This window comes from Corythoichthys intestinalis, chromosome 6, assembly GCF_030265065.1.
Source record: "Corythoichthys intestinalis isolate RoL2023-P3 chromosome 6, ASM3026506v1, whole genome shotgun sequence".
NCBI classification, from domain to species: Eukaryota; Metazoa; Chordata; class Actinopteri; order Syngnathiformes; family Syngnathidae; genus Corythoichthys; species Corythoichthys intestinalis.
The window spans coordinates 16,227,998-16,255,034 of NC_080400.1; the positions used below are offsets into that span (position 1 = coordinate 16,227,998).

The 27,037-nt window shown below is 40.1% G+C and overlaps 1 protein-coding gene across 2 annotated transcripts in view; it reads left to right on the forward strand.

The window, feature by feature from the left end:
• The window catches only part of LOC130917222 (echinoderm microtubule-associated protein-like 2), a 72,553-nt gene that overhangs the window by 31,084 nt on the left and 14,432 nt on the right, over positions 1 to 27,037 (forward strand). The window contains exons 3-11 of one of the 2 annotated variants that reach the window (XM_057838391.1): positions 7,103 to 7,220; positions 7,281 to 7,385; positions 14,401 to 14,429; positions 22,217 to 22,346; positions 22,418 to 22,567; positions 24,251 to 24,320; positions 24,410 to 24,520; positions 24,587 to 24,682; positions 24,753 to 24,887. In XM_057838391.1, coding sequence (XP_057694374.1) covers positions 7,103 to 7,220; positions 7,281 to 7,385; positions 14,401 to 14,429; positions 22,217 to 22,346; positions 22,418 to 22,567; positions 24,251 to 24,320; positions 24,410 to 24,520; positions 24,587 to 24,682; positions 24,753 to 24,887 — 944 coding nt within the window. Of the gene's footprint in view, positions 1 to 7,102; positions 7,221 to 7,280; positions 7,386 to 13,125; positions 13,288 to 14,400; positions 14,430 to 22,216; positions 22,347 to 22,417; positions 22,568 to 24,250; positions 24,321 to 24,409; positions 24,521 to 24,586; positions 24,683 to 24,752; positions 24,888 to 27,037 lie in introns of those variants that run through there. The other variant, XM_057838392.1, reaches the window with a different exon arrangement.

Sequence of the window (27,037 nt, forward strand, 5' to 3'; positions counted from 1 at the left end):
TAAATATCAGGGTAGCAGATGTCAGGCAAAGACGGCGAAGACAGCGGGTCGAAAAACATCGATTTAGGCATCAAATATGGATCTGGCAAATGGATAAACTGAAGCCTTTCCACATAACGCCATTTATGCAACGCATCCAATGAGTTTACAGCGTCAGATAAAACCGGGGCTTCCATGAATTGCTCTATAACTTGCACGACTAATTGAAAACAATTAGAATCGGTCTAAAAAATATGGACAATATGGCAGCCGGATACAGCGACACATCATTTTGTGACGTAGGTGAGTAGGGTCTATTGGTGAAACGGAGACCTCTGGATCTCTGGCAAAAATAAAGTCACTAATGCCTCTTTCCCACTGAAACTAGTGGGTCAACGTGCGTTTTTCCAAGCCGATGCAACCCACTAGCAATTGGCATTTGGGACCTTTCCCACTGACAAAAAAAAAAGCCGTGTCTTTTTTTTTTTTTTTTTTTTTCACCCGTCTAACCCCCCCACCCCTCCTCAGCCATGCGTAAGGTTACGTGACGTCACCATGCTAAGATCAAAGTTGACAAGTGCGACCGAATTCATTCAGTTCAAGGAAGTAAACAATGCAGAGCATTATGGAAGCCTCCTTTCCGTTTGTGTTCTCTGTTTTCATGGTTTTTACTGCCCTCAAAATGGTCGAAATGCGGCAAAGGATCAACACTCTGCTTGTGCTGAGGCAACGTAGGCGACGTGAATTCTTCTTTTTCTAATAGCTTTGTTGTTGGCATCGACGTTACTACGGTTGTGGGGCGTGTTAAATGGGAGGCGACTGGCATGTTGTTATGGCGCATCACGTAAGAGCCTACATCACGATGTAAATTAGGGTGTTGACTAGAGCTGGGAATCTCTGGGCACCTAACGATTCGATTACGATTCAGAGGCTCCGATTCGATTATAAAACGATTATTGATGCACCCACCTCCTTTTTTTTTTTTTTTTTTTTAATGTTTTGTACATTAGTTCCAAAATCGTTCAAAAATACTCTCAGGCTAAACCACACTACTATTTCAGTATCAAGTTAACATATAGCAGTAAACAAATATACAAAAATAACATTAAATAAAAAACTCCAGTCCGCATTCTGTGTAAGCAGCTTTAAACTACATTCAATTAATTTAATGTTGTGAATCAACCGTTAAATTTGTTAAAATTGCTCCCGTTATTCCATAATTTCCCTTTTGTCTACTTTCGACATGTGAAAGTTTTAAAACTATTTTAAAGATAGATTCAAGTCAATATTTTACCGATTTAGGAGTATTTTAGATAAAAAGTTAATTAGGTTTGCTTGGAAGGTTCGCTACAACAACCTTGCAGGGAAGTGTACTGCTTTAAGATGGCGGCCGTTTATAACGCCCGCATCTAGCTTTTTGTAGATGTGCTGCTAACACTACCGCATCTATAATGCATCTAGTCCTATATAAATGATATCCACCGTAACATTATATGGATGTACTTGTAGCAGCTTTTCGGCAGCAGTCAGGTATGTTGTTGTGTTTTTTTTATCTCGTTGCATGAGTTGAGCTAGAGCCGTGAGTTGAGCATTGGCATTACCCGAGGGGCCGGGTAATGGGAAGCATGATGTTTAGCTACTCTCGCTCCGTTCCATCCCGTAGACCGCGTGGCGCGCTGAGTGTTGTGTACTTCCGCTTCGCATATTTCAATAATCGGAATTTGGATGTTTGTGAATCGTTCTCGAATCTTCCACGGCCGAATCGCGAATAATCTAAGAATCGGAAATTTTGCACACCTCTAGTGTTGACTGTTGACCCGGGGTTTTGCTTTGACACTGCATGACGATCAGAGCCGAGGTGATTTTAACGCGGGTCACTTAGCGGGTTGATTGACACGGGTCGAGGCGGGTCGCTGCACCTTTCCCACTGCCACCAAAAGCCGATTGTTAGTGGGTTGACACGGGTTTTTTGGCCAGTGGGAAAGGGGTATAAGTAGAATAAAGAGGGCTGCGAGAGAAGGGATGGGCTGCTCTGGCTCGCGGCACCCACGCGGCATCTCCGCTCGTCTGCGGGACTGTCACATGTTAGATGGAACTCACGCGTGACTAGGTGAAATTATACACACTCAAGTAGAAAACCTTGGTGTCAGGATTAGCGATCTGACAACATAGAATAGGATGCCAATATACTCACACTCGCAAGGGATTCACACAAATACTGGGTTCTAGACCACATGGCTTATTGATGTACACTTCACTCCTCCCAATCACTTCTCTCAAACCCACCCCCCCTCGCTTTTTCCTTGGTTATCAGGCCCCCACATGGTGTCAACCGGTAATACACCTAGCTAACGAGAGTACCAACATATTAAGAGTGTAACGGTACATGTATTTGTATTGAACCGTTTCGGTACGGGGTGCTCGGTTTGGAAAGGAGGCGTACCGAACGAGTTTCTGACGTGATGTAACCCTTACTTTTCGAGGCTGTGAGTCGATCGGGTGACAGTTTCTTTGTGTAGATTATATTTACTCTGTCTTCTCTACTATAATGAGGACCCACACGGTAGAACAGTATATAACCCAGAAACATCAACGGCGCGACAACGTGGCCGCCGCAAGAACACAGTAAAACGCGGGCGTTAAAGTCAATCAGCCAACGCACACCAGTTGCAGTGCGGCCGCGTGTTAGACGCGTCCCAGAAGCGGCTCAACGCGATGCACACGAAAAGAACGGCAGAGTTTATTATTTGACGCGAGACGCGGCCCTCCTGCGTCAATACTACTAGCTAGGATCGGGCAGACCGGACGTCACTCGTGTAAAAATACGGTGGATCCGGTCGATTTTCAAACTAATATGTAACCCACTTTTTGAGTCCATCAGATCTCTTGAGTGGTATGTCGGGGCACAGTTGACTTGTCTTTGTTGATTTACTGCTGTCCTATTCACATAGGAAGTAAAGTTATACAACATAAAATATACAATATAAATGAATACTACGTCACATTTGTAAAATATAAACACATAATAAAATAAATAATCGCCCATTTAAATAAATAAAAATGAGCTAAAACACCTGTAATTAAATAATAAGAATAATACACAGATCCTGCTTACACAATTAAATTTATTGATTTCTGTGTGGCGCTTTAACTTGAGAAAATCCACCAATAAAGCTTTTGAAAACCATTCATAAGAAAAAAAAAATGATTCATTGAGGCATTTCATTTGTAAAATACATGTTAAAATCTTTGTCATTGGGATTGCTTTTCTCTTGAGCACAGGACTTTTTTTTTTCTTTCCTACAGAAAGAAAGCTGACCAATACGCGGGGTCTCGAAGGCAAATCGTTGTTGGATTATTATCTTTAAATTAGGGCTGTCAAACGATTAAAATTTTTAATCGAGTTAATTACAGCTTAAAAAATAATTAATCGTAATTAATCGCAGTTCAAACCATGTATAAAATATGCCATATTTTTCTGTAAATGATATATGTATTCTGTAAAATACATTGTTGGAATGGAAAGATAAGACACAAGATGGATATATACATTCAACATACGGTACATAAGGACTGTAGTGGGCATTTCACTCTACTGTCATTTAAATCTGTCTATGCTGTCCTCACTCAGAAGCGTCTACTTTTTCCAAAGCTAGACAGCTAGTGAACGACACCTTAATAATCAGACTTCTTCCTTTTTCATCTGATTTATTATTAAAATGGCCTCAAACCATTGTCCTCTTTAGACCGTCGTAAAACTACAAAAAAAAGTACACAAGCATTGCATTAGCAACAACGTTAGCTTAGCACGCTATACAGGTTCACTAAACATAAACAAAAAGCGTCTCGTACAAAAAATATAACATTTCGCTTACTAACATAATATGTACATTCTTTACAACAACCATACTTACGGACAAATCTTGTCCAAGGATCATATAAGCACAACATTACAACGTAGGCGTCAGCCCGAGACGTCGTGCAGCCATATTGAACTGGCAAGAAAACAATAAACCATGTCGCAAAGCGACCACAAGAGTTCGCTGTTAGACAGCACAAAAAGCCTTGCTGTAAAACTTACCAAAAGGCAGAATACTGTCTGAGCGGGACATGTGCGTTAATTGCGTCAAATATTTTAACGTGATTAATTTAAAAAATTAATTATCGCGTGTTAACGCGATAATTTTGACAGCCCTACTTTAAATACCCGCTACTTTTTGAGCAGAATTCTAGCTTTGTATAGGCTAATGCTCCTATTGTTGAAAGCACAAAAGTGTGTAATAAACAACTAGCACATTTATATTTTGCATTTTGTTTTCTTCCTGTACCGAAAATGAACTGAACCGTGACCTCAAAACCAAGGTACGTACCGAACCGAGATTTTTGTGTACCGCTACACCCCTACAACATATTCATAGTTAGAGTAGGCGTTTAATGTACTTCTTGTTGTTGTTTGTGCTTTCTCGGTCTCTCCCCCTTTTTTCTACTCCCCCATAACCCCTTCCAGTTCGCTGCTTTCTCCTAATAAATGAGGTATGTTAAAAAAAAGGAAAAAAGTAATGACTTGTGTAGCCCCAAGTAGCGGAGAAAGAGTAGTATTTCTTCTGTGCAAATCGACTCCAGTAAAAAGTATTGCGTGGTAAAACTCTAAGAAGTGCATTTTTCTCCAAAAGCTACTCAAGTATATGGCGGAAAACACAGACAGGACTGAAAAATCAGTTTCTGCTCTTGCACCCCTCTTTAAAATAAACTGCTGTATTTTAAGCCAAAACAACTGTTGTGTTTGATAGAATAATATGTCTATAGACCCTACTCACCGACGTCACAGAATGACGTGTTGCTGTATCCGGCCGCCATATTGTCCGTCTCTGTTTAGCCCTATTCTCAATGGTTTCAATTAGTCGTTCAGTTTGTAGAGCAATTCATGGAAGCCCCGGTGCTTTAAGACGCTGTAAACTCATTGGATGCGTTGCATAAAAGGTGTTATGTGGAAAAGCTTCAGTCTATCCATTCGCCAGATCCATATTTGATGCCTAAATCGATATTTTTCGACCCGCTGTCTTCGCCCTCTCTACCTGACATCTGCTACCCTGATATCTACAACTATCTTGTCCACACAAAATCAGCCTATTCTCACGGAAGTTTGAAAAACTTTAAGAGCAGCACTCTAAGCAACATTACCCCGTGTGACCCTTTACTTCCAATTTCCTAAAATGGCGACAATCAATCCAAAAAAAAAAGTTGACTGTGATGGCCGACGCTTCAAGGATAGGTGGATATTGGACTATTTCTTCAATAAAACGCAACAACTGTGTCTGCCTCATTTGGAAAGAGACAGTCGCTGTTTTCAAAGAGTTCGATGTGACGCAATATTACCAAACAAGACACGCTGACATGTACAACATTACAGGGACGATATACGCAGCAACTTGAAGCTAGTTTAATTTCACAGCAGTATTTCGCAAGAGCCCGAGTGTCGAAAGAGAACGCCACAAAGACGAGACTGTTGAAATTATGAATTTAAAAAAATTAATAAAGCAAATGTGACACACAGAAGGGCTTGCTAAAATTTGTTTAAATATATTGTTCTATGTAAATCAGCCAAGGTAGCCCCCTGCATTTTTACCACACCAAATCTGGCCCCCTTTGCAAAAGGTTTGGACACACCTGTTTAACTGATGATCCGTAGACGAGGCCAGCTTCTTTCACTTGGTACCAGCTAAATATTATTCAAAATGTAATGATGGTGGAAGAAATAAGCATCTTGAATTTGAAACTGTATGTTGTCGGCGATTAGCCTCGCAATGATCTTAATTGTGGTTGTCAGCCCAAAACCCTCTAAATATATATCAAATGCATCTTACCAGATATAAAATAACTACTACATAATCCGTGGTAATTGCTTGGAGCCCAGTTTTCTCGTGGAAATGCAGCAGTCCATCTCGCTCTCCTCTCCGGGTCTCTCGGAATACGGTAGAACTTCAAGTCTCTCTGTCTATCTTCTCTGTTACTGCAACCAACCGCCACACACGCCTTCACCATTATGATTATTAATGTTAACGAGCAGAAAAACAAGCCATAATAGGAGGAATTTACGTAGCGGTAATGCGTATACACGACAAGTAGACGGACAACATGGCGCGGAGGCGTGGTTGTGACGTCATGTGAGTAGGGTCTATATGCTGCCCATAGCAGATTGATGGCGCATGAAGCCCCCGAACTATTTTTTATTTGTCTGTTTTACTCTGGAGACGTCGCGCAACCGCTTTTGTTTCAACCCAGCCATAAAACGAAGGTAATTAATTATATTTATTATTCAAAATTTCTGTCGTTTTTAGCTTAGAATCCTTAATTGATGGCTAATATTTCGTTTTAAAAAAATGACTTTAAAAAAATTATTCACTCGCATATTTTAAACTTTTAAACAAATTGCGTCACAATGAAAAAACTGGCGAGTGTAAAAAAGTCACGGATATCTACATCATAATTATCGTTTAATTGTTGTTGTTGTTTTTTTGTTTTTTACTGTCGCATTTTCTTCGATGTTAGATGATGAATAATCGATCCAAACAAAGAAAATTACGTTAAAAAAAAAAGCATTTAAAAGAGTAAATATATGAAAATGAACATCTCAACCACTCCTTGATGTCTGCGGTTACTGCATCGCGACCCTTGTTATATTTCCATGTTTCACCCATAAAATCCGCAAAAAATCCGACTCTGGCCATTCACAGCTGTGTCTTGACACTCGGTAATACACGCTACATGGAGTTTTTGGATTGAAAAGAGGTAAGTACGCAATAATATCTCGTCAAAATCGTTGCATCTTTAATTCTGCTCTCACGTGCTCTCACCTCCAGTGAGGGTTTTGCTGTTTAATAATTTTTAAAAAATGCCCTCCTCTTCAAATTTTTTCTTCCCCCAGAAAATTGAGATTTTAAGCTTTCCAATAATGTATCACACATGCAAATAGGACAATTTTGAAATTTGGCCAAATGGGGGGTCTCAGAGTGGGACTTCAAGTCACCTAAGTGTTTTCCCCCATATGTAACGGAGTAAATGTAACGCATTACTACCCACCTCTGCATGTTTATCATCTGACACGTACTTGTGTTGCGTTCAGTGCGTCAGCTACTTCAAGCGCTCCCTTCCAAGCCGACGAGCAACGGATACGTTCAACACAAACGCCTTCTCTCGTCACCGTCCTCGCCCAAGAAGGATGTTCTGAACTCCATCAAGAGGTAGAATTGTGCACAAATTCATATAAGAGTATATATTTATATCGATTTATCTTTGCTTAGGAAGAGCATGTCAACAGAGCGCCTCACGTTGGTCAGGAGGGAAGCGGCGGCGGCTGAGAGTCGGAGTCGAACAACTTCGTCCAGCAGCTCGACAGGCGGGAAAAGGTCAACACTAACAGACTTTTATTACACCTGATACTTAGTTACAAGCTTTACACATGATTGACTCATTAGAATATAAAATGAAGCTAATCAGTGATAATATTAAGTTTTTGTTGACAATAAAATAATATTGAATTCTCATATTCACTGGCATTTAACTGGGAGACACTGTGAGTGAATGATTGCTAACAGCCCTGCTAGTTCTGATGAATTGGACGTCGCTGTCAATGGCAGCCGATTCATAATTTGTTTGAATACTAACCCTTTAACACCTAAGCCTATTTCGGCCGAATTTGCATGCCTTTGATGTTGCCTTTATATTTCAAAGAAAAAACTGTTCACAATGGCCAAGTTGGGTCCCTTTTTTCAGGATACCTTGAACTTCATGTCCAAACTGTTGTTTTCTTCACTGACCAACTTTAATCCACATTTTGGACCCAAAAAGACAAAAAAAAAAAATCCCAAAATCTTTTTTCAAAATTTGTAATGTTGAAGTCCCACTGACAACCAAACATGCTAGACCAACCGTTTTGAAGCTTGATAATATTTATTTAACTTGCTAAGATAAACATTCAATAGGAAAAAAATAAGATTTAATAGTTTTATGTTTGACAATTCAACACAAACAGCAGCTATGGTCATAGGCGTTTTTGGCCTTCACACATACTATGGTCAAAACATGTTATATACAGTGCAAAATAGTGAGAATTTTTTTAATATATATTATCCAACAGAAAAAGGGTTTGGAGGATATCTCTTTGTGAAGTTAGGTATTGTACCCATCACCTTATCAAAGGTATATATCTACATGTAATCAAGCTTCTCGAACACACATCTATATAAAAATTTCAAAGATTCATAGTGAAGAAAAATTAACAAACGTTGAAAAAAAAAAAAAAGTATTTTCAAAAATATTGACAAGCAGTTCAGTTCAATTCAAAATTTTTTAGGGATGCGACCCAATAAAGTTTTTTTTTTTTGCGCACTCAATAAAGTTTGTTTTTGAACATGTCACTAAGCTGCGTCACATACAACGTCACACAGCCTACTCATCCGCCGTTCGCGCGCTGCTGTCACCTCTACTCGGCGAGACGCCGACTGATCCGAGGAAAACAATGACAAATAGAGCTCATCCTATTCCTTGAGTTGATGAAATAATGCATTAGCTGGCGCTAAATTTAGTTTTCGATTCATTCTGCACGTTTCAAAGTCGCTAGCTCAATTCAACCGGCCGTTGCTTGCTACGCGTGTCTCCTTTCCCTTAGTTGGCGCCTTGCTCGTCAATTTATTAAAAATGTTCACATTAGGTTCGTACTTCTTGACCTCACAACGGCCCTTGGGATATGTAGTCTTTTGTGCTGCTTTCGGTTTTGAAAAAAGGACAAGAAATGATGGAAATATGGAGATACACACATGGTTCATGCAGCGTGTCAATGCATATTTATGAGTGCAAGAAAACTATAAAACTCAAGTGACATTATCTCCTGTTTTACTTGGTCGATTGACTTCAAATAAAAACTGGTGTGGACATCAACTTCCGTACTTTCAAACGAGAGCAACCAGGGGCATGTGGGTGACGTAATTACAGCGTTACGAGGCTTCAAAGATGATATGCGTAAACGTGTCGCATCCGACACGTTCAATGTTAAAGGGTTAGTAATCGAAGAGGAGTTGGTAATCCATTACAATAAAAAATACCGAAATTTTCCCACTATAAGGCGCACCAGACTATAAGCCGCCACCCACTAAATTTGACACAAAAACGGCATTTGTTCATAGATAAGCCGCACTGGACTACAAGCCGGGGTTGTCCTCACTGTATTATGGGATATTTACACCAAAAGATGTCAACCGGCATCCTTTTTTTTGACAGCAGCATCATAAGATTGTGATAAGATCAAATGAATCACCATGAAACTTTGAACCAATTGGCTGCATAGATTCTTTGCTTCAAGGAGCTTCATTTGGCCATCACTATTCTCTTGGGGGAGAGAGTCAACCTCTGCTGTCAACACTGTTGTCTTCCAACATGCCTCCTAGCATCCATTGCAGCGCTACAGCTGTAGATAACAATTAAAATTCATGTTCTGTGCTAATTATTTCTTCAGTTACTGTTCCAGTTGTTTCATTAGTTGCTAGGTAAGGTATTTGGTAACTCTTTATTTGACAGTGGCGCCGTAAGACTGTCATTAGACCATCATAATTATGACATGACACTGCCATGAGTTTTAAGGAATGCTTATGACAGATGTCATTTTGTGTCATCCGGCCATTTTGAAAGGATGTCAAAGATCCGAGCTGGGCATTAATGGCGTTAGTGACATAATTTGCCGGAAGACAATTACCGTATTTTTCGAACTATAAGTCACACCAGAGTATAAGTTGCACCAGCCATAAAATGCCCAACGAAGAGGAAAAAAAACCATATAAGTCGCACTGGAGAAAAAGTCTCATTTTTTTGGTGACATTTACTTGATAAAATCCAACACATAGAACAGATATGTCATCTTGAAAGTCAATTTAAAATAAAAATACAATAGATAACAACATACTGAATAAGTGTACAGTATGATAATGTTACATGATGCATGAGCAACGAAACGTGAACGTGGCCGGTATGTTAGTGTAACATAGCTATCATTAGTTTGTTATTTATTCAGATAACTATAGAATAAAGAACATGCTAACAAGTTCACAAAACCATCAGTGTCACTCCAAAACACCAAAATAACATGTGCAATGATATAATAATGTGTTAATAATTTCACACATAAGTCGCTCCAGAGTATAAGTCGCACCCCAGCCAAACTATATAAAAAAAAAATTTTTTTTAAAAACTGCGATATAGTCCGAAAAATACGGTAATTATATATGTCATAAGCATTAATTAATGCCAATGATAATGTCACGTCATAATTATGGGGGTCTTGTGGCAGTCTTATGACGTCACTGTCAAATAAAGTGTTACCTATTAACGTAAAATAAATCGACAAATAAGCCGCAGGATTCAAAATGAGTGGGGAAAAAGTAGCGGCTTATAGTCCGATAATTACAGTAGGAATCCATTCTCAATTAAATGTCTTTATAATAAAGGTAAATGCCCAATTTTGTACAGTGGTGTGAGAAAGTATCTGAACCTTTTGGAATTTCTCACATTTCTTCATAAACTTCAATAGCTAAAACCACCCAAACCTTTGTAGGTTTTCATATTTTAATGAGGATAGCATGCAAACGATGACAGAAGGGGGGAAAAATATGTAAGTGAACCCTCTGCCTAAGGAGACTTAAAGAGCAATTGAAAGTATTTTTTACCAAACACTTTAATTCAGGTGTGTGCCCAATCATTGATGAATGGTAAAGCTGCCCTGCCCACTATAAAACACACACCTTGTAAGAAATGATGAGAAGCATTGTATGATGTGCATCATGGCTCGGTCAAAAGAGCTTTCTGAAGACCTGCGATCAAGGATTGTTGATTTGTATAAGGCTGGGAAAGGATACGATACCATCTCTAAAAGTATGGATGTTCCTCAATCGGCAGTCAGAGAGGTTGTCTATAAATGGAGAGAGTTTGGCACTGTTGCTTCTCTCCCAAGAATTGGCAGTCCACCAAAGGTGACGCCAAGAGTTCGGCGCAGAATACTGAGTGAGGTAAAAAAGGAAAACCTAAAGTGTTTGCTAAAGACATACAGAAATCACTGGCACAGTCCAAAATCTCTATGCAGACATCAATTATATGTAAAACTATGGCCAAGAATGGTGTTTATGGGAGGACTCCATGGAGGAAGACACTGCTGTCTGGAAAAAAACATTGTTGCTCATTTAATGTTCGCAAAAAGGCACTTGGACACTCCACAGAGGTTTTCGCAAAATATTTTGTGGACTGATGAAACCAAAGTTGAATTGTTTGGGAGTAACGCACAACATCATGTGTGGAGGAAAAATGGAACAGCTCACAAACATCAAACATCATGGTGTCAGGAACATCTTGATTTGAGGCTGTTTTGCTACCCCAGGGCCTGGACAACTTGCAGTCATTAATGGAAGAACGAATTCAAAAGTTTATCAGGATGTTTTGCTGGAAAATCCGAGGCAGTCTGTCAGAAAGTTGAAGCTAAAAAGAGGATGGATGCTGCAACAAGACAATGATCCAAAACACAGAAGTAGATCAACTTCAGAATGGTTACAGAAGATGAAAATACACCTTCTGGAGTGGCCAAGTAAAAGTCCAGACTTGAACCCCATTGAGATGCTGTGGCATGACCTAAAGACAGTGATTCATGCCAGACATTCAAGGAATCTGACTGAACTACAGCAGTTTTGTAGAGAGGAATGGGCCAAGATTAGTCCTGATTGATGTGCCAGACTGATCTGCAGCAATAGGAAGCGTCTGGTTGAAGTTATTGCTGCCAAAAGGGGGGCCACAAAATATTAAATGTGATGGTTCACTTACCATAATTTTCGGACTATAAGCCGCTACTTTTTTCCTTCATTTTGAATCTTAAGGTTTATAATCCAGTGCGGTTTATTTGTTGATTTATTTGGGTTTATAGGTAATACTTTATTTGACGGCGGATCATAACACTGTTATAAGACCATCATAATTATGACATGACACTATCATTGGCATTACTGAATGCTCATGTCATTAAGTGTCATTCAGCAAATTTAGTCTCTAACTCCATTTATGTCCAGCTTGGATCTTTTACATCCATTCAAAAGTGAGATAATTTGCCGGATAACACTAAATGACATCTGTCATAAGCATTCGTTCATGCTCATGACAGTGTAATGTCATAATTATGATTGTCTAATGACAGTCTTATGGCGCCACTGTCAAATAAAGTTTTACCATAACTAAAAACAACTGGAACAGTAACTGAAGAAATAATTATCACAGAACATGAATTTTGACTGTTATTTATCTCTGTAGCACTGCAATGCATGCTAGGAGGCATGTTCGACAACAACAGTGTTGACAGCAGGTGGCAGCAGAGGTTGATTGTCTCCCTAAGGGAGCAGTGATGGCCAAATGAAGCTTCTTGAAGCAATGAATCCATGGTGGTTCATTTGGTCTTATGACAGTCATATGATGCTGCTGTCAAATAAAGTGTTACCATTTATTATATCTTTTTGTGTAAATATCCCATAATACAATGAGTACAGCTGCGGCTTATAGTCCAGTGCGGCTTATCTATGAACAAATGCCATTTTCGTATCAAATTTGGTGGATGGCGGCTTATAGTCAGGTGCGCCTTATAGTGCGAAAATTACTGTACTTATTTTCCCCTTTCTGTCATTGTTTGCATACTATCCTCATTAAAATATGAAAACCTACAAACGTTTGGGTGGTTTTAGTTAAAGCAGACACTGTTATTTCATCAGTGTGATTTTGAAAAAGATCAGATCACATTGATTGTCATTTTTTCAGAAATGTGAGAAATTCCAAAAGATTCAGATACATTTTCACACCACTGTAGTAAAACAAAAAGGTAAATAAATAAAATAAAATAAAATAATTTATTTGAATCAAATCCCATACTTTTATTTGGTAATAATTTGAAAAGTTAATGCGTGTCAGATAAATATACGGTAGATGTATAGCGTATGTGTAATAATTAATATAATTGAGTAGGTGAGAGTAAATTTGCTCGTGATGCAAACAAATCATAATTCTTGCATCAAGTCAACCTTACAAGATGGTGCAGTGGCCTCACATTTCTCATTTAAAGCTGGGAGGAGGAGAAGGAGGTGGTGTTACTGGATTCAGGAAGTCTCTCCTGATTGGTTGAGGGGAAGCATATGAGTTGGCAGGGTGAAGAAGGAAGTGCCGCAAAACACACACACTCAGTCACTGTCACGGTTTGTTCTAACGGACGCAAGCAGCTATGAAGAAATCTAGCAGGTAAACTTTACTTCCAATTCGACTTAAAATCTTATTCAAAAGAGGAACGGGAGGAGAAATGAAGTTGCTTTTGGAGTCATTTTTCTCAAGTGTAATTTGAACTTTTAATGAGTGTTTTGTGTTGCTAAGTAATCTTGCGAATTGTGCTGTGGTCACTGTAGAAGTCTATTGTGTGTATGCATTATTAATACACACTGCAGCTTTACTAAATGTCTGGAGCCAGAGCCAAAAGACATCCGTCTGGACAGATATGCACGCACATGCACGTTCGGAAAAATGCATCCTCATGACTTTAAGAGCTTGGTTGTATAGCGTTTGCTTAATGCAGGCAGCAGTAATTCTTCTTTTATTGAGCATTGAAACGGATGGATTGTGTTGAGTTCAAGTGCTGCTTGCACGTTTGTACAAATAAAAACTGTGTTTATTGACTCTAGATGTCCAGCAGCATCAATGGTAATGAATGAGTTAAGTACTTTTCTTCAGATTTGATGATTACATCACTCAGTCGGACGCCATGAAAAAGTGTCTAATGGAGTGCAGTGTGTGGTTTTTGAGTCCATTAGAAGCAAAGTAACGATGCATTAAGATTCTCACATAGACCAGCGAGGATAACCTCAAGTCAGTTTCATCCTTGAAATCTGTAGTCAATCAAAACCAAATGTTGTTTTCACTAACAAGTGGTGAAAAACATGGCAAACTGGTTCAAAAACCAAAGTGGGGGGGGGGGGGGGGGGAACAAACAACACAAAGCACAAACAGTGTGTTTCTGTTTGTGTGTCTACAGTGTGTGATTACTTTATGGTGATGATGTGCACACATGACTGGTTATTGACTACACGCATCAGTAGGCAGCCACCGATTGGCTGTTAGAGGTGCTCGTTAAAGTTGGTTCTGTTGGTAGTTCCGCCCAACTGGACCAGAATCCGTTGTTAACAAAACAAGTCTTTGTTAGCCGTTTGAGTTCCTCAGTCTGTTTTTCCTCTTTCGCTGGCGTCCAGGCAACGTTTCCATGGGAACCTTCTGAAAGAAGTCACACCAGGAAAAACAAGAAAATTAGGGACAATCAATTTGAGGCTAACATGCTAAAATGTTGTATTTTTTCTCCTATTTCAGCAAATCCAAAGAATGCACCTACAATGCAGGTAAGAAGTTTTATGAATATATATATATATTTTTTAGTTAACAACAGGTGTCTCGAACGTGTGGCCCCGAGGGACAATTGTGGTCAACAGGACTGTATTTATCGGCCCTTTACTTGAAATATAAGCTGTTTGTGTGACCTGCACGTCGGTGCTCTTGGCCATTTTAAAAAAAATCCCTACATAGTTAGCCTGTCGCGATATGCCATAAGTCAAATTATCGCACGGTAAATAAAAATGAGGGCGTAATTTTCCTGGCTGCGAATTATCGCCGCGTGCATAGATACAGTGCGGTAAATAAGTATTAAGTCAACCACTAATTGTGCAAGTTCTCCCACTTGAAAATATTAGAGAGGCCTGTAATTGGGTAAACCTCAACCATGAGAGACAGAATGTGGAGAGAAAAAAAAAGAGAATCACATTGTTTGATTTTTTTTTTTAAAGAATTTATTTGCAAATCATGGTGGAAAATTTAGTATTTTGTCAATACCAAAAGTTCATCTCAGTACTTTGTTATGTACCCTTTGTTGGCAATAACGGAGGCCAAATGTTTTCTGTAACTCTTCACAAGCTTTTCACAAACTGTTACTGGTATTTTGGCCCATTCCTCCATGCAGATCCCCTCTAGAGCAGTGATGTTTTGGGGCTGTCGTTGGGCAACACGGACTTTCAACTCCCTCCACACCCGGTGGCGTCAAAATGATAACAAGAACGGTGAGCAAAAATCCCAGAACAACACGGGGGGACCTAGTGAATGACCTACAGAGAGCTGGGACCACAGTAGCAAAGGCTACTATTGGTAACACAATGCGCCGCCAGGACTCAAATCCTGCACTGCCAGACGTGTTCCCATGCTAGAGAAAGTACACGTCCAGGACCGTCTGCGGTTCGCTAGAGCGCATTTGGACAATCCAGAAGAGGACTGGGAGAATGTGTTATGGTCAGATGAAACCAGAAAAGAACGTTTTTGGTAGAAACACAGGTTCTCGTGTTTGGAGGAGAAAGAATACTGAATTGCACCATACCCACTGTGAAGCATGGGGGTGGAAACGTCATGCTTTGGGGCTGTTTTTCTGCAAAGGGACTAGGACGACTGATCTGTGTAAAGGAAAGAATGAATGGGGCCATGTATCGAGAGATTTTGAGTGAAAATCTCCTTCCATCAGAAAGGGCATTGAAGATGAGACGTGGCTGGGTCCTTCAGCATGACAATGATCCCAAACACAAAGCCAGGGCAACAAAGGAGTGGCTTCGTGAGAAGCATTTCAAGGTCCTGGAGTGGCTGAGCCAGTCTCCAGATCTCAACCCCACAGAAAATCTGTGGAGGGAGTTGAAAGTCCGTGTTGCCCAATGACAGCCCCAAAACATCACTGCTCTAGAGGAGATCTGCATGGATGAATGGATCAAAATAACAGCAACAGTGTGTGAAAATCTTGTGAAGAGTTACAGAAAACGTTTGGGCTCCGTTATTGCCAACAAAGGGTACATAACAAATTATTGTGATGAATTTTTGGTATTGACCAAATACTTATTTTCCACCATGATTTGCAAATAAATTCTTTAAAAATCAACACATTTTCTGTTTTTTTTCCCACATTCTGTCTCTCATGGCTGAGGTTTACTAGGGGTGCAACAGTTCAGTTAGCCCACGGTTCGGTTTGAACCTCGGTTTTGGGATCACGGTTTCGGTTTGGTTTGCGTTTTTTTTTTTTTTTAACTGCCTTTATTTTGCTTTTTAAAAAAATGAAATAAACACTTAAAATGTAAACATTTTCGACTGTTAAAATGCCTCTTAGCTCTTTGGCAAGTGTAGTGACTGACTACTGAAATACACACACAGTAGTAAAAAAGTTACTTGGCAAAGTAACTGGTGATACCTTTCATGTTTTTTTTCATTAAAAAAAAACAAACAAACAAACCCAAAAACATAGTAACCTTTGCTATGTTTGGAGGTAATTTAATGTTGTGAATCAACCGTTAAAGTTGAGTAAATTGCTCCCGTTTTTGCCTTAGTTCCTTTCTGTCTACTTTCGACATGTGAAAATTTCAAAACTGTTTCATCCTTTAAAGATACACTTAAGTCAAGATTTTGCCAATTTAGGAGTATTTTGGATAAAAAGTTGCTTAGGTTCGCTCGGAAGGTTTACTACAACAGAGCCTTTCTGAGAAGTTTACTGCTCTAAAATGGCGGCTGTTTACTAACGCTACCGTGTGTCATTTCGCATGTAGTTCTATATGCATGAGGTATCTAGGCGTAGATTGTATGATGTCGGCCACAGTCAGGAAATATTGGAACCGCCTAGCATCGCGTTTGCTACAAACCAAACGCGTGACCAAATCCAAACGGATGAAAAACAAAAACAAAAACGCAATGCACGAAAAACGTGCAGATTTTGAACGTAACGTACGGCGTACACATTTAAAAATCAGTGCTCACTTGTATAAATAACCCCGAGACCATACAACTTGACAGGTATGAATTATAGTGGACCGTCACAGTTAGGTTGTAGCACGGGACGTCCAACTATCAGCGGTCAGGGCGAAACTATGTGCTTTCGCGAAATCATCTTCGATGGCTTTGCGTGCCATTTCATAAAGATTATGTTGTTGGCGAAATATGTCCGCGAGGGAACAATATAACGCGGGTCAAGCGTTGCAATTAAATTAACTAAGCCCGCATCTTCAACCACGGAATATGGTTGCATGTCTTTTGCAATGCACATCACCACTGCGTGGGTTATTTTCTTGTGTTTTTCTGACCTGATATTGTAAGGCTTTTGGAACGCCTCTTCTATAGACCCGTGTGTTTTCACTGGTGTCATCTTCGGGGTTGTCCTCCTCTGAGAAAGCGATGTCTGTGGGTGATGCCGGCTGAGGTACCCAAGTCATGTTAGAAGTGTTGGCGTTAGCATAGGGTATTATTTTTTTTTCAATATTTTCTCTGTCTGCACTGTAGTCCACGGGGAAACTGAAATGTTGCCACACCGCAGATTTGAAAGAAGCCGGTGCCTCCTCAAAAATCGGTCTGTCGACTCCTCCGCTCGCCATAACTTTTTTTGTTTTCTTTCTTGTTTCACTTTCACCTCGGTCGTAAGCGAGAGAGGGCGTTACTCGGCTCCTATTACACAGGTGCTTGACAGCGATTGGACATTTACTCACGGGGCGGGAATTTCTCCACAGCTGCGCTTCACGTCACACACAGGCACACAGAGTTTGACCAATTCATTCCACAAGCGTTCGGAATAAATTACTGTAATTGCAAAACCAAAAAGGCGCGGTTCATAAAGGCGTATTGAACCGTACAGGGCGAACCGTACGGTTCAGTTTTGAACCGCAAACCGTTGCACTGCTAAGGTTTACCCATGTTGACAATTACAGGCGTCTCTAATATTTTCAAGTGTGAGAACACAATTAGTGGTTGACTAAATACTTATTTGCCCCACTGTATGTGTGTGCGTGTGCAAACAGTTTGCTGAAGACATGTCAACAAGGCACATGGATTACTGGAACCATGTCCTGTGGTCTGATGAGATGGGCGGGCTTTCTTGTGTACTGTCTTCAGAAGAGGCTTCTTCCTCCTGGGGTGACAGCCATGCACACCAATTTGATGTAGAGTGCAGTGTATGTTCTGAGCACTAACAGGCTGACCCCCCCCCCCCCCCCTCCCACCTCTTCAATCTCTGCAGCAATGCTGACAGCTCTCCTGTAACGAGTCACATGACATTTTAGAGGGAAAATGACAAGCAGTACTCAATTTGGACATTTAGGGATGTACGTAGTTTCGATGCGGTGTACTCACTTTTGTTGCCAGGGGTTTAGATATTAATTGCTATATTTTGAGTTATCTTGAGGGGAAAATAAACTCTATTACCGCATTGGCTTGAATATAAGATGGTGTTTTTTACATTGAATTAAGACCGAAAAAGTGGGGGTCGTCTTATATCGCAGTCTAGACATTATACCCATTCACAACGCTAGATGGCGCCAGATATCATTAGCCACGTTTACATGCTGACTTTTATTCATACTGATTCAAATCATTCCGAATGGAAATTTCACATCAGCTGTTTACATGTCACTTCATCTATTCCGATCCAGCGTTTACATGTGACTGCCTTTATTCCGAAAAGACGTTTGACAACTGCCGTCTGACATGCGCAGATTAATCAAAACAAAGCGTCACGTTGCAAAACATGGAGATCGATCGTCAGATCAGCTGCTGTTTTAACTTTTCGAGTGGAAACAAAACTTCAGAATGATACGCCGTTCATTTAAAAAGTTGTGTGGGTGCGCTATGCGTGTGCTTGGAAGCCATGTTGCAAGTGACGTTACTTACGTCACCAAGTGACGTCACCACGTCAGTACGGAGCATGCGCAGAAAGAACGCAACCAGACACCATTCCGCTTCCCTGTTTACATGATATAATTTTACTTCTAATCGGTTTGGGAAAAGGAATATTCCACCCCTGTGAATCGGAATTAAATTCCATTCGGTTTGGGCCTGTTCATTCCGAATGAGTTGTTTATATGGAACACATTTATTCGGTTTGAACAAATATTCCGATTGTAATTGGAATATTTGGCCCCATGTAAATGTGGCAATTGAAGCCATGTTCTGTCATGAGACATCTCAGCTACTCTCAAGTTTAACCAATTTGCATTATTTTATTGCAATGTTTTTCCTTATTCAAATTTGTTTCAAGACTATAGTTACAGTTAGACTTCACTTTGATTGTTCATGCAGTTATTGCAATTTTGTTGTTTTATCACAATAGATTGGTTTATTTACATTTCAAAAACCAGAAGCCATTCATTTACGAATGTGATTGCACTTTAGTTTACATATTTAAATGTTCAAATATTTAGATTTAAATGAGGCAAAATAACATGCTTTTTCTCTCAAATATATTGTTATAATCATTTGTTTCAGATGTACTGTAATTATTTTCTGTATAAAAATTAATTTGGTGTTCAAAAAGTCTTTTCAAACTTGAGTCTTGAAAAAGAAGGTGTCGTCTTATAATCAGGGCCGTCTTATATTCGGGCCAATACGGTATAGCCATTAATATCTAAACCCCTGGCAACAAAAAAGAGTACACCGCATAGAAACTACGTACATCCCTAAATGTCCAAATTGATTACTGCTTTTCATTTTCCCTCCAAAATGTCATGTGATTCGTTACATGAGTGCTGTCAGCATTGCTGCAGATATTGAAGAGGTGGTGGGGTCAGCCTGTTAGTGCTCAGACCATACGCCGCACTCAACATCAAATTGGTGTGCATGGCTGTCATCCCAGGAGGAAGCCTGTTCTGAAGACTACACAAGAAAGACCGCAAACAGTTGGCTGAAGACATGTCAACAAAGACCATGGATTACTGGAACCATGTCCTATGTTCTGATGAGACGGGCGGGCTTTCTTGTTTTGGCGGGAAAATGACAAGCAGTACTCAATTGGGACATTTAGGGATGTATGTTTTTTCAAAGGGGTGCACTCACTTTTGTTGCAGGGATTTAAATATTAATGGCTATATTTTGAGTCAAAAATAAATGAACTCTATTATATAAGCTGCACATAGACTTTTCATTGTGTCAAAGTGTCATTTTGTCAGTGCTGTCCCATGAAAAGATATACTTAAAGTGATCCTCGATTTTAAAGACATGAAGGCTCTAATAAATCACAATTGTTCTCTTGTATTAAAATATGTCGTTAGAAACGCATAAAATGTTAAATCAATGGAAATATTTTATAATATTTAGTGCATATTTTGACCGATAGTTGGCGCCATGTTCTGCGGGCGCGGAGTGATGACGTAGATGATATTTTTCCAATCGTGTAGCGTGTGTACAACAACTGTGTATTACTGGCTTAACTCGTGAAGTAAAATGCCACGATGTGCTGCTTATGGATGCAATTTCGAGTCAAATGGAAACAAGGAGAGTGATGCGAGTCTCCACAAATTTCCTGTTGACAAGAAGAGGAGAAAGGTTTGGGAAAATGCCTGTAGACAAGCAAATCTTCCCAAACAACCAAGGCTTTGTTGTTCCCATTTTTCTCCTACCGCGTTTGAGGATTTTAGTAGATGACAACTCATGAAAGATCTCACCGGAGCGGCTAGATATAAGCGCAGACTAAAACCAAATGCTGTTGCAACTATTTTCCCGCACAAGAAGCCTCAGCCTGCTCGGATATCGAGTGAAATGCGCGCAATGAAGCGAGACGGACGAGACACTCTGGCCGCCCTCTTAAGCACCCAAGCCGCTCCTGTCGCTACAGCGGGAGGCGAACCTTCGGGCGTACCGCTAGTCACAGAGGAAGCTAATAATTCACCTCTACTGTCAGTTCATCAGGCAGTGTGTGTTCAGTATTCAGCTAATATGAGTGATGCTGCCACTCAAACTGATCAAAGCACGTCCAATGCAATTCATTCAATGCAACACAAATGTCCCAACCCCATTTATAAAGCAATAAATTCTCATCGCCGGAATGGCATACATGTGAAGTCAAAATCCATTTTAGGGGACTCCCTCTGAAAGCTCATCGCGAGAATGGCAAGAGTGCCAAACAGTAATCAGAGAAAAGGGTGGCTACTTTGAAGATACTAGAATATCACACGTTTTTAGTTATTTCACCTGTTTTCTAAGTACACAATACACACGTGTGCATTTGTAGCAAGTTATAACAGAATTCACCGGCGGAAATTATGTTGGCACGTTGTGTGGTTGGGGGGGGGTACTTTGTGAAGGGAACAGCTGGAAATAACTGTTACCTTCCGCGGGTCGCATGCCAGACAGACATTGCTATTTCTTGCAGCCTAAATGTCAATAAAACAACGCGGATTAGCTCCGTGGTTTGATACTCCGCATCCTTCCCTAGCTCGCCACACATTCATAGTTTTATTGCCTTCAGTGAGAGTTTATAATGTCAATGGTCAAGAAAATAAAAAGGCACGAATGCCAATGTGTTTTGGCCTGTACTGTATGTAAAGCATACGACAGCTCTGGATGCTAACAATCTACACAATTATATTGGAATGAGTTTGATGACGCAATAACTCACCTTGAAGATCTGCTGACAAAAACCTGAGTTCTCGACAACATACGCTCTCTCGCTCCGTTGTCATCGAGATGCACTTGCCGCAAGTACACCAGAAGTTTAGCCCAACTCTTGCCTCATCAGGTATTTCTTGCTCTGCATTTCGCCTTTGCTGCTCGTCTTGTGAACGACCGACAGTGCTGTCCTGCTCTTCACTTTTCCGCTCTGGTTCAAATTGGAAGGGACGAACTGACGAGATGTTGCTAATGAATGACACGCTGAAGTCCGGCATCGGGATTTTTGACGTCACAGCACTGCGACGTCAACAACCATGGCGAACAATCAGTTAAAATAATTTTACAAATTTTATTAAAACGAAAACATTAAGAGGGATTTAATGTCAAATTATTATAACTCATACTAAGATGTATCTTTTAAGAATTACTTGTCTTAAAACTAGAGGATCACTTTAAATATCTGCAGAAATGCGAGGGGTGTACTCACTTTTGTGATACACTGTATTTTTTTAGCCATTATTAATCAAAATGGGGGGCTGGTTGACCTGAGATTGACAGAAAAAAAGAATGATTTTCTCAGGCCGTAGCAGCTCAAACATTTTTTTTTCAGCACAAACGAATGACATAATTTTTCTGTTTTTCGAATGATGATTTTCTGATGGGGGGCCAACTTCACAGAGGTGGTCAACTTGATCAACTTAAAAAAAAAATTCTGATCTTTTTATCTATGCTATATCAGAGGACGGCTACGTGAGGATGTTCCTGCGCGGCCGTCCAGTCACCATGCATGTACCCGAGCAGCAGAGGGACAGCTATAGCCTGGACCACAAGGGGGCGCTACCCAACCGCAAACTCAAATTGGAGTGGGTGTATCCTTCAACGCTAACTACTACAACACATCATCTCCCCGCGTTTATTTCCCCTAACGACGCGACAACAGCTATGGCTACCGCGGTCGCGACTGTCGCTCCAATTTGTATCTTTTGCCCACCGGGGAGATTGTTTACTTCAACGCTTCCGTCGTGGTGTTGTACAACACCGACGAGCAGCAGCAGAGACACTACTTGGGACACAACGATGATGTCAAGTGGTGAGATGCTACGCGATGTGTTCGGCTAAGAGAGAGGTTAAATTTGACAGTTAGCTGATAAGATACAGTGGGGCAAATAAGTATTTAGTCAACCACTAATTGTGCAAGTTCTCCCATTTGAAAATAATAGTTAGGCCTGTAATTGTCAACATGGGTAAACCTCAACCATGAGAGACAGAATGTGGGGGGGGGAAAAATCACATTTTTAAAGAATTTATTTGCAAATCATGGTGGAAAATAAGTATTTGGTCAATACCAAAAGTTCATCTCTATACTTTGTTATGTACCCTTTGTTGGCAATAACGGAGGCCAAACGTTTTCTGTAAATCTTCACAACTTTTCACTCATTGTTGCTGGCATTTTGGCCCATTCCTCCATGTAGATCTCCTCTAGAGCAGTGCTGTTTTGGGGCTGTCGTTGGGCAACACGGACTTTCAACTCCCTCCACAGATTTTATATGGGGTTGAGATCTGGAGACTGGCTAGGCCACTCCAGGACCTGGAAATGCTTCTTACGAAACCACTTCTTTGTTGCCCTGGCTGTGTGTTTGGGATCATTGTCATTCTGAAAGACCCAGCCACGTCTCATCTTCAATGCCCTTGTTGATTGAAGGAGATTTTCACTCAAAATCTCTCGATACATGGCCCCATTCATTCTTTCCTTTACACAAATCAGTCATCCTGGTCCCTTTGCAGAAAAACAGCCCCAAAGCATGACGTTTCCACCCCCATGCTTCACAGTGGGTATGGTGTTCTTCGGATGCAATTCAGTATTCTTTCTCCTCCAAACACGAGAACCTGTGTTTCTACCAAAAAGTTCTGTTTTGGTTTCATCTGACCATAACACATTCTCCCAGTCCTCTTATGAATCATCCAAATGCTCTCTTGCGAACCGCAGACATGCCTGGACGTGTACTTTCTTCAGCAGGGGGACACGTCTGGCAGTGCAGGATTTGAGTCCCTGGCGGCGCATTGTGTTACTGATAGTAGCTTTTGTTACTGTGGTCCCAGCTCTCTGTAGGTCATTCACTTGGTCCCCCCATATGGTTCTGGGATTTTTGCCCACCGTTCTTGTTATCATTTTGACGCCACGGGGTGAGATCTTGCATGGAGCCCCAGATCGAGGGAGATTATCAGTGGCCTTGTTTGTCTTCTATTTTCCAATAATTGCTCCCACAGTTGATTTCTTTACACCAAGCGTTTTACCTATTGCAGATTCATTCTTCCCAGCCTGGTGCAGGTCTACAACTTTGTCTCTGGTGTCCTTTGACAGCTCTTCGGTTTTGGCCATAGTGGAGTTTGGAGTGTGACTGACTGAGGTTGTGGACAGGTGTCTTTTTTTCCTGATAATGAGTTAAAGCAGGTGCCATTAATACAGATGAAGAGTGGAGCCTCGTAAGATCGCATTAGATGAAGTTAGACCTTTGACAGCCAGAAATCTTGCTTTTTTGGAGGTGACCAAATACTTATTTTCCACTCTAATTTGGAAATAAACTCTTTAAAAAAAAAAATCAAACAATGTGATTTTCTGGGTTTTTTTTTTTTTTCAACATTGGTTGAGGTTTACCCATGTTGACAATTAAAGGCCTCTCTAATCTTTTCAAGTGGGAGAACCTGCACAATTGGTGGTTGACTAAATACTTATTTGCCCCACTGTATATGCTACAATGTTGTTTTTTCTTAGCTTGAGTGTGCATCCTGACATGGTTACTATAGCAACTGGACAAGTGGCAGGAAATACTAAAGATGGAAAGGTAACCAAACGCATATGAACCGAAAATGATTTTTTCTGTGCCATTGACGACGATAGGTGTCAATGAGTTAACACAGTTTGTGTGTTCAGCTGCTTCCGCCTCACGTCCGCGTGTGGGACTCGGTGAGCCTGAACACGCTTCACGTACTCGGCCTGGGCGCGTTCGACCGAGCCGTCACCTGCGTGTCCTTTTCCAAATCTGTGAGTAGCGCCACCTGTTGTTTAACTACCCTAAGATCAACGTTTCAAAGTTACATCGCCCCGTAGAACGGCGGCAGTTTCCTGTGCGCCGTAGACGACGCCAACGACCACATCTTGTCGGTGTGGAACTGGCAGAAGGAGAAGCGACTGGCTGATGTCAAGGTAGGCGCCTGACGTTTGTCTTTTGTTTTCGGTTTTCGGTCTGGCAAAACACATCTTTTCACGTTCGCAGTGTTCCAACGACTCCGTGTTGGGCGCCGTGTTTCACCCGATGGACGCTGAGCTGATCGTAACTTGTGGAAAGTCACATCTTAACTTTTGGACTCTGGAAGGAAACACGCTGACAAAGAAACAAGGACTTTTTGAGGTAGCAAAAACAATGTCAATTATTGTTTTTAAAAAAATAACAAAACAAAAACAAAGTACGTTTAAAATGCTGTCTTGAAGTACTACAGTATACAGGTCTTTGATTGCTTATATTTCGTTTCCTATTAGCTTTTCTATTCAATAGCGATTTGTCATCTTATTTAAACAGCCATGAACTAGCTAATATTAGGTGCTGTCTCTTTAAAAGAGTACTCTAATTCAGGATTTTAAACTCAAGATTGAAGACCAGGAAAAAATTGATATTGATCCCTAGGAGTGGGAACCTCTTGGGTACCTCACGATACGGTATGGTTTGCGATACAAAGCTCACGATATCATTCTAGAATATTTTAAAAACAAATAATATACAGAAAAACAAGCCTCTGCTGTGAATTGCTGTGGAATGAGTTTATCACTAGTAGACGTCCAATCCATTTGAAGTTGGATTATCCCTCCCACTTCAAACGGATTGAACGTCTATGGCCGTCAGTAGCACCCAATGCCAGGCAATGAGGTAATTTTAGGCCATTTAAGGTCATTTACCTGTTGATTTTCAGTTACTTCCTGTTGATTTTGGGGTATTTTATGGGTCACTTCCTGTTCATTTTGTGTTATAGACCCACCTAAACGAATAGGCAGTGACTCAAACTCAACAGGAAATGACCTGGAAATGCCCTAAAATGAACAGCAAGTGACCTATAAATTAGGGGTGTGCCATCTTAGGCACCCCACGATTTAATTCGATTATGATTCGGTGTGCTACGATCTGATTATCAAACGATGATTATTGGCGATGATCGCGATTATCACGATTGTCGGTGAATCTTACATTACTACTTAATACAGTAGCCAAACAAATTTATGTCCATTATTTACTTTAAATATACTAATGATTCAACAGGAACGATGGAAACATGCCCATACAACAAAAAGCTGCCCTTAAGTTGCTTATATATATATATATATATATATATATATAATATATATGAGGGCTGTCAAAATTATCGCGTTAACGGGCGTTAATTTTTTAAATTAATCACGTTAAAATATTTGACGCAATTAACGCAGATGCCCCGCTCAGAGAGATTTAAATGACAGTACACAGTGAAACGCTCACTTGTTGTGTTTTATGGAGTTTTGCTGCCCTCTGCTGGCGCTTGGGCGCGACTGATTTTATAGAGTTCAGCAACCATGAGCATTGTGTAAGTAATTATTGACATCAACAATGGCGGTCTACTAGTTTCTTTTTTGATTGAAAATTTTACAAATTTTATTAAAATGAAAACATTAAGAGGGGTTTTAATATAAAATTTATATTTCTTTCTATCCATGGATCGCTTTAACAGAATGTTAATAATGGTAATGCCATCTTGTTGATTTATTGTTATAATAAAGAAATACTGTACCTATGTACCGTATGTTGAATGTATGTATCCATCTTGTGTCTTATCTTTCCATTCCAACAATAATTTACAGAAAAATATGGCATATTTTCTAGATGGTTTGAATTGCGATTAATTATGATTAATTCATTTTTAAGCTGTAATTAACTCGATTAAAAATTTTAATCGTTTGACCACCCATATATTTTTTTTTTTTTACAAGAAAGTGCAAAAACATTAACCATTTTAAAGGGAGTACTTTCTCTCAACAATACAATAAAATTTACACATGTGGAATGAATTCCACATTTTCTGGAAACAAAGTGTCTCTAGAAATAAGACTTCTTTTAACCAATATACTTTGTTTTCACAGAATTCTGTACTATTTTGCATATTTGTAGTGTTGCCGCTGTACTTAATCGTGGTTTTACATGTTCTGCAAATGAAATACACGTTGGCGAATTAGCTAATTAGCTTAGCGCTTGGTGCTAACTATTAACATCTCAAAAGCAACAACAATAAAGGCTAAACAGTACAAGGGGGTTCGTGTACTCACCTCTTTTAGATGCACACGGGTCTTAGCAGCACACTCAGGACATTTTTCAATTGAAATGCCTTAAAACTACTGCTGGACATCTAACTGACAAGGAGCAACGAACTATCCCTCTTGCTCTAAAAAATAACTTATGCACAAAAGTGTGACCACCGGGTTGCGCTTCTGGACCTGCATTTCTCATACACAAATTTATTTTCCAGTCTTTTAAAAAGG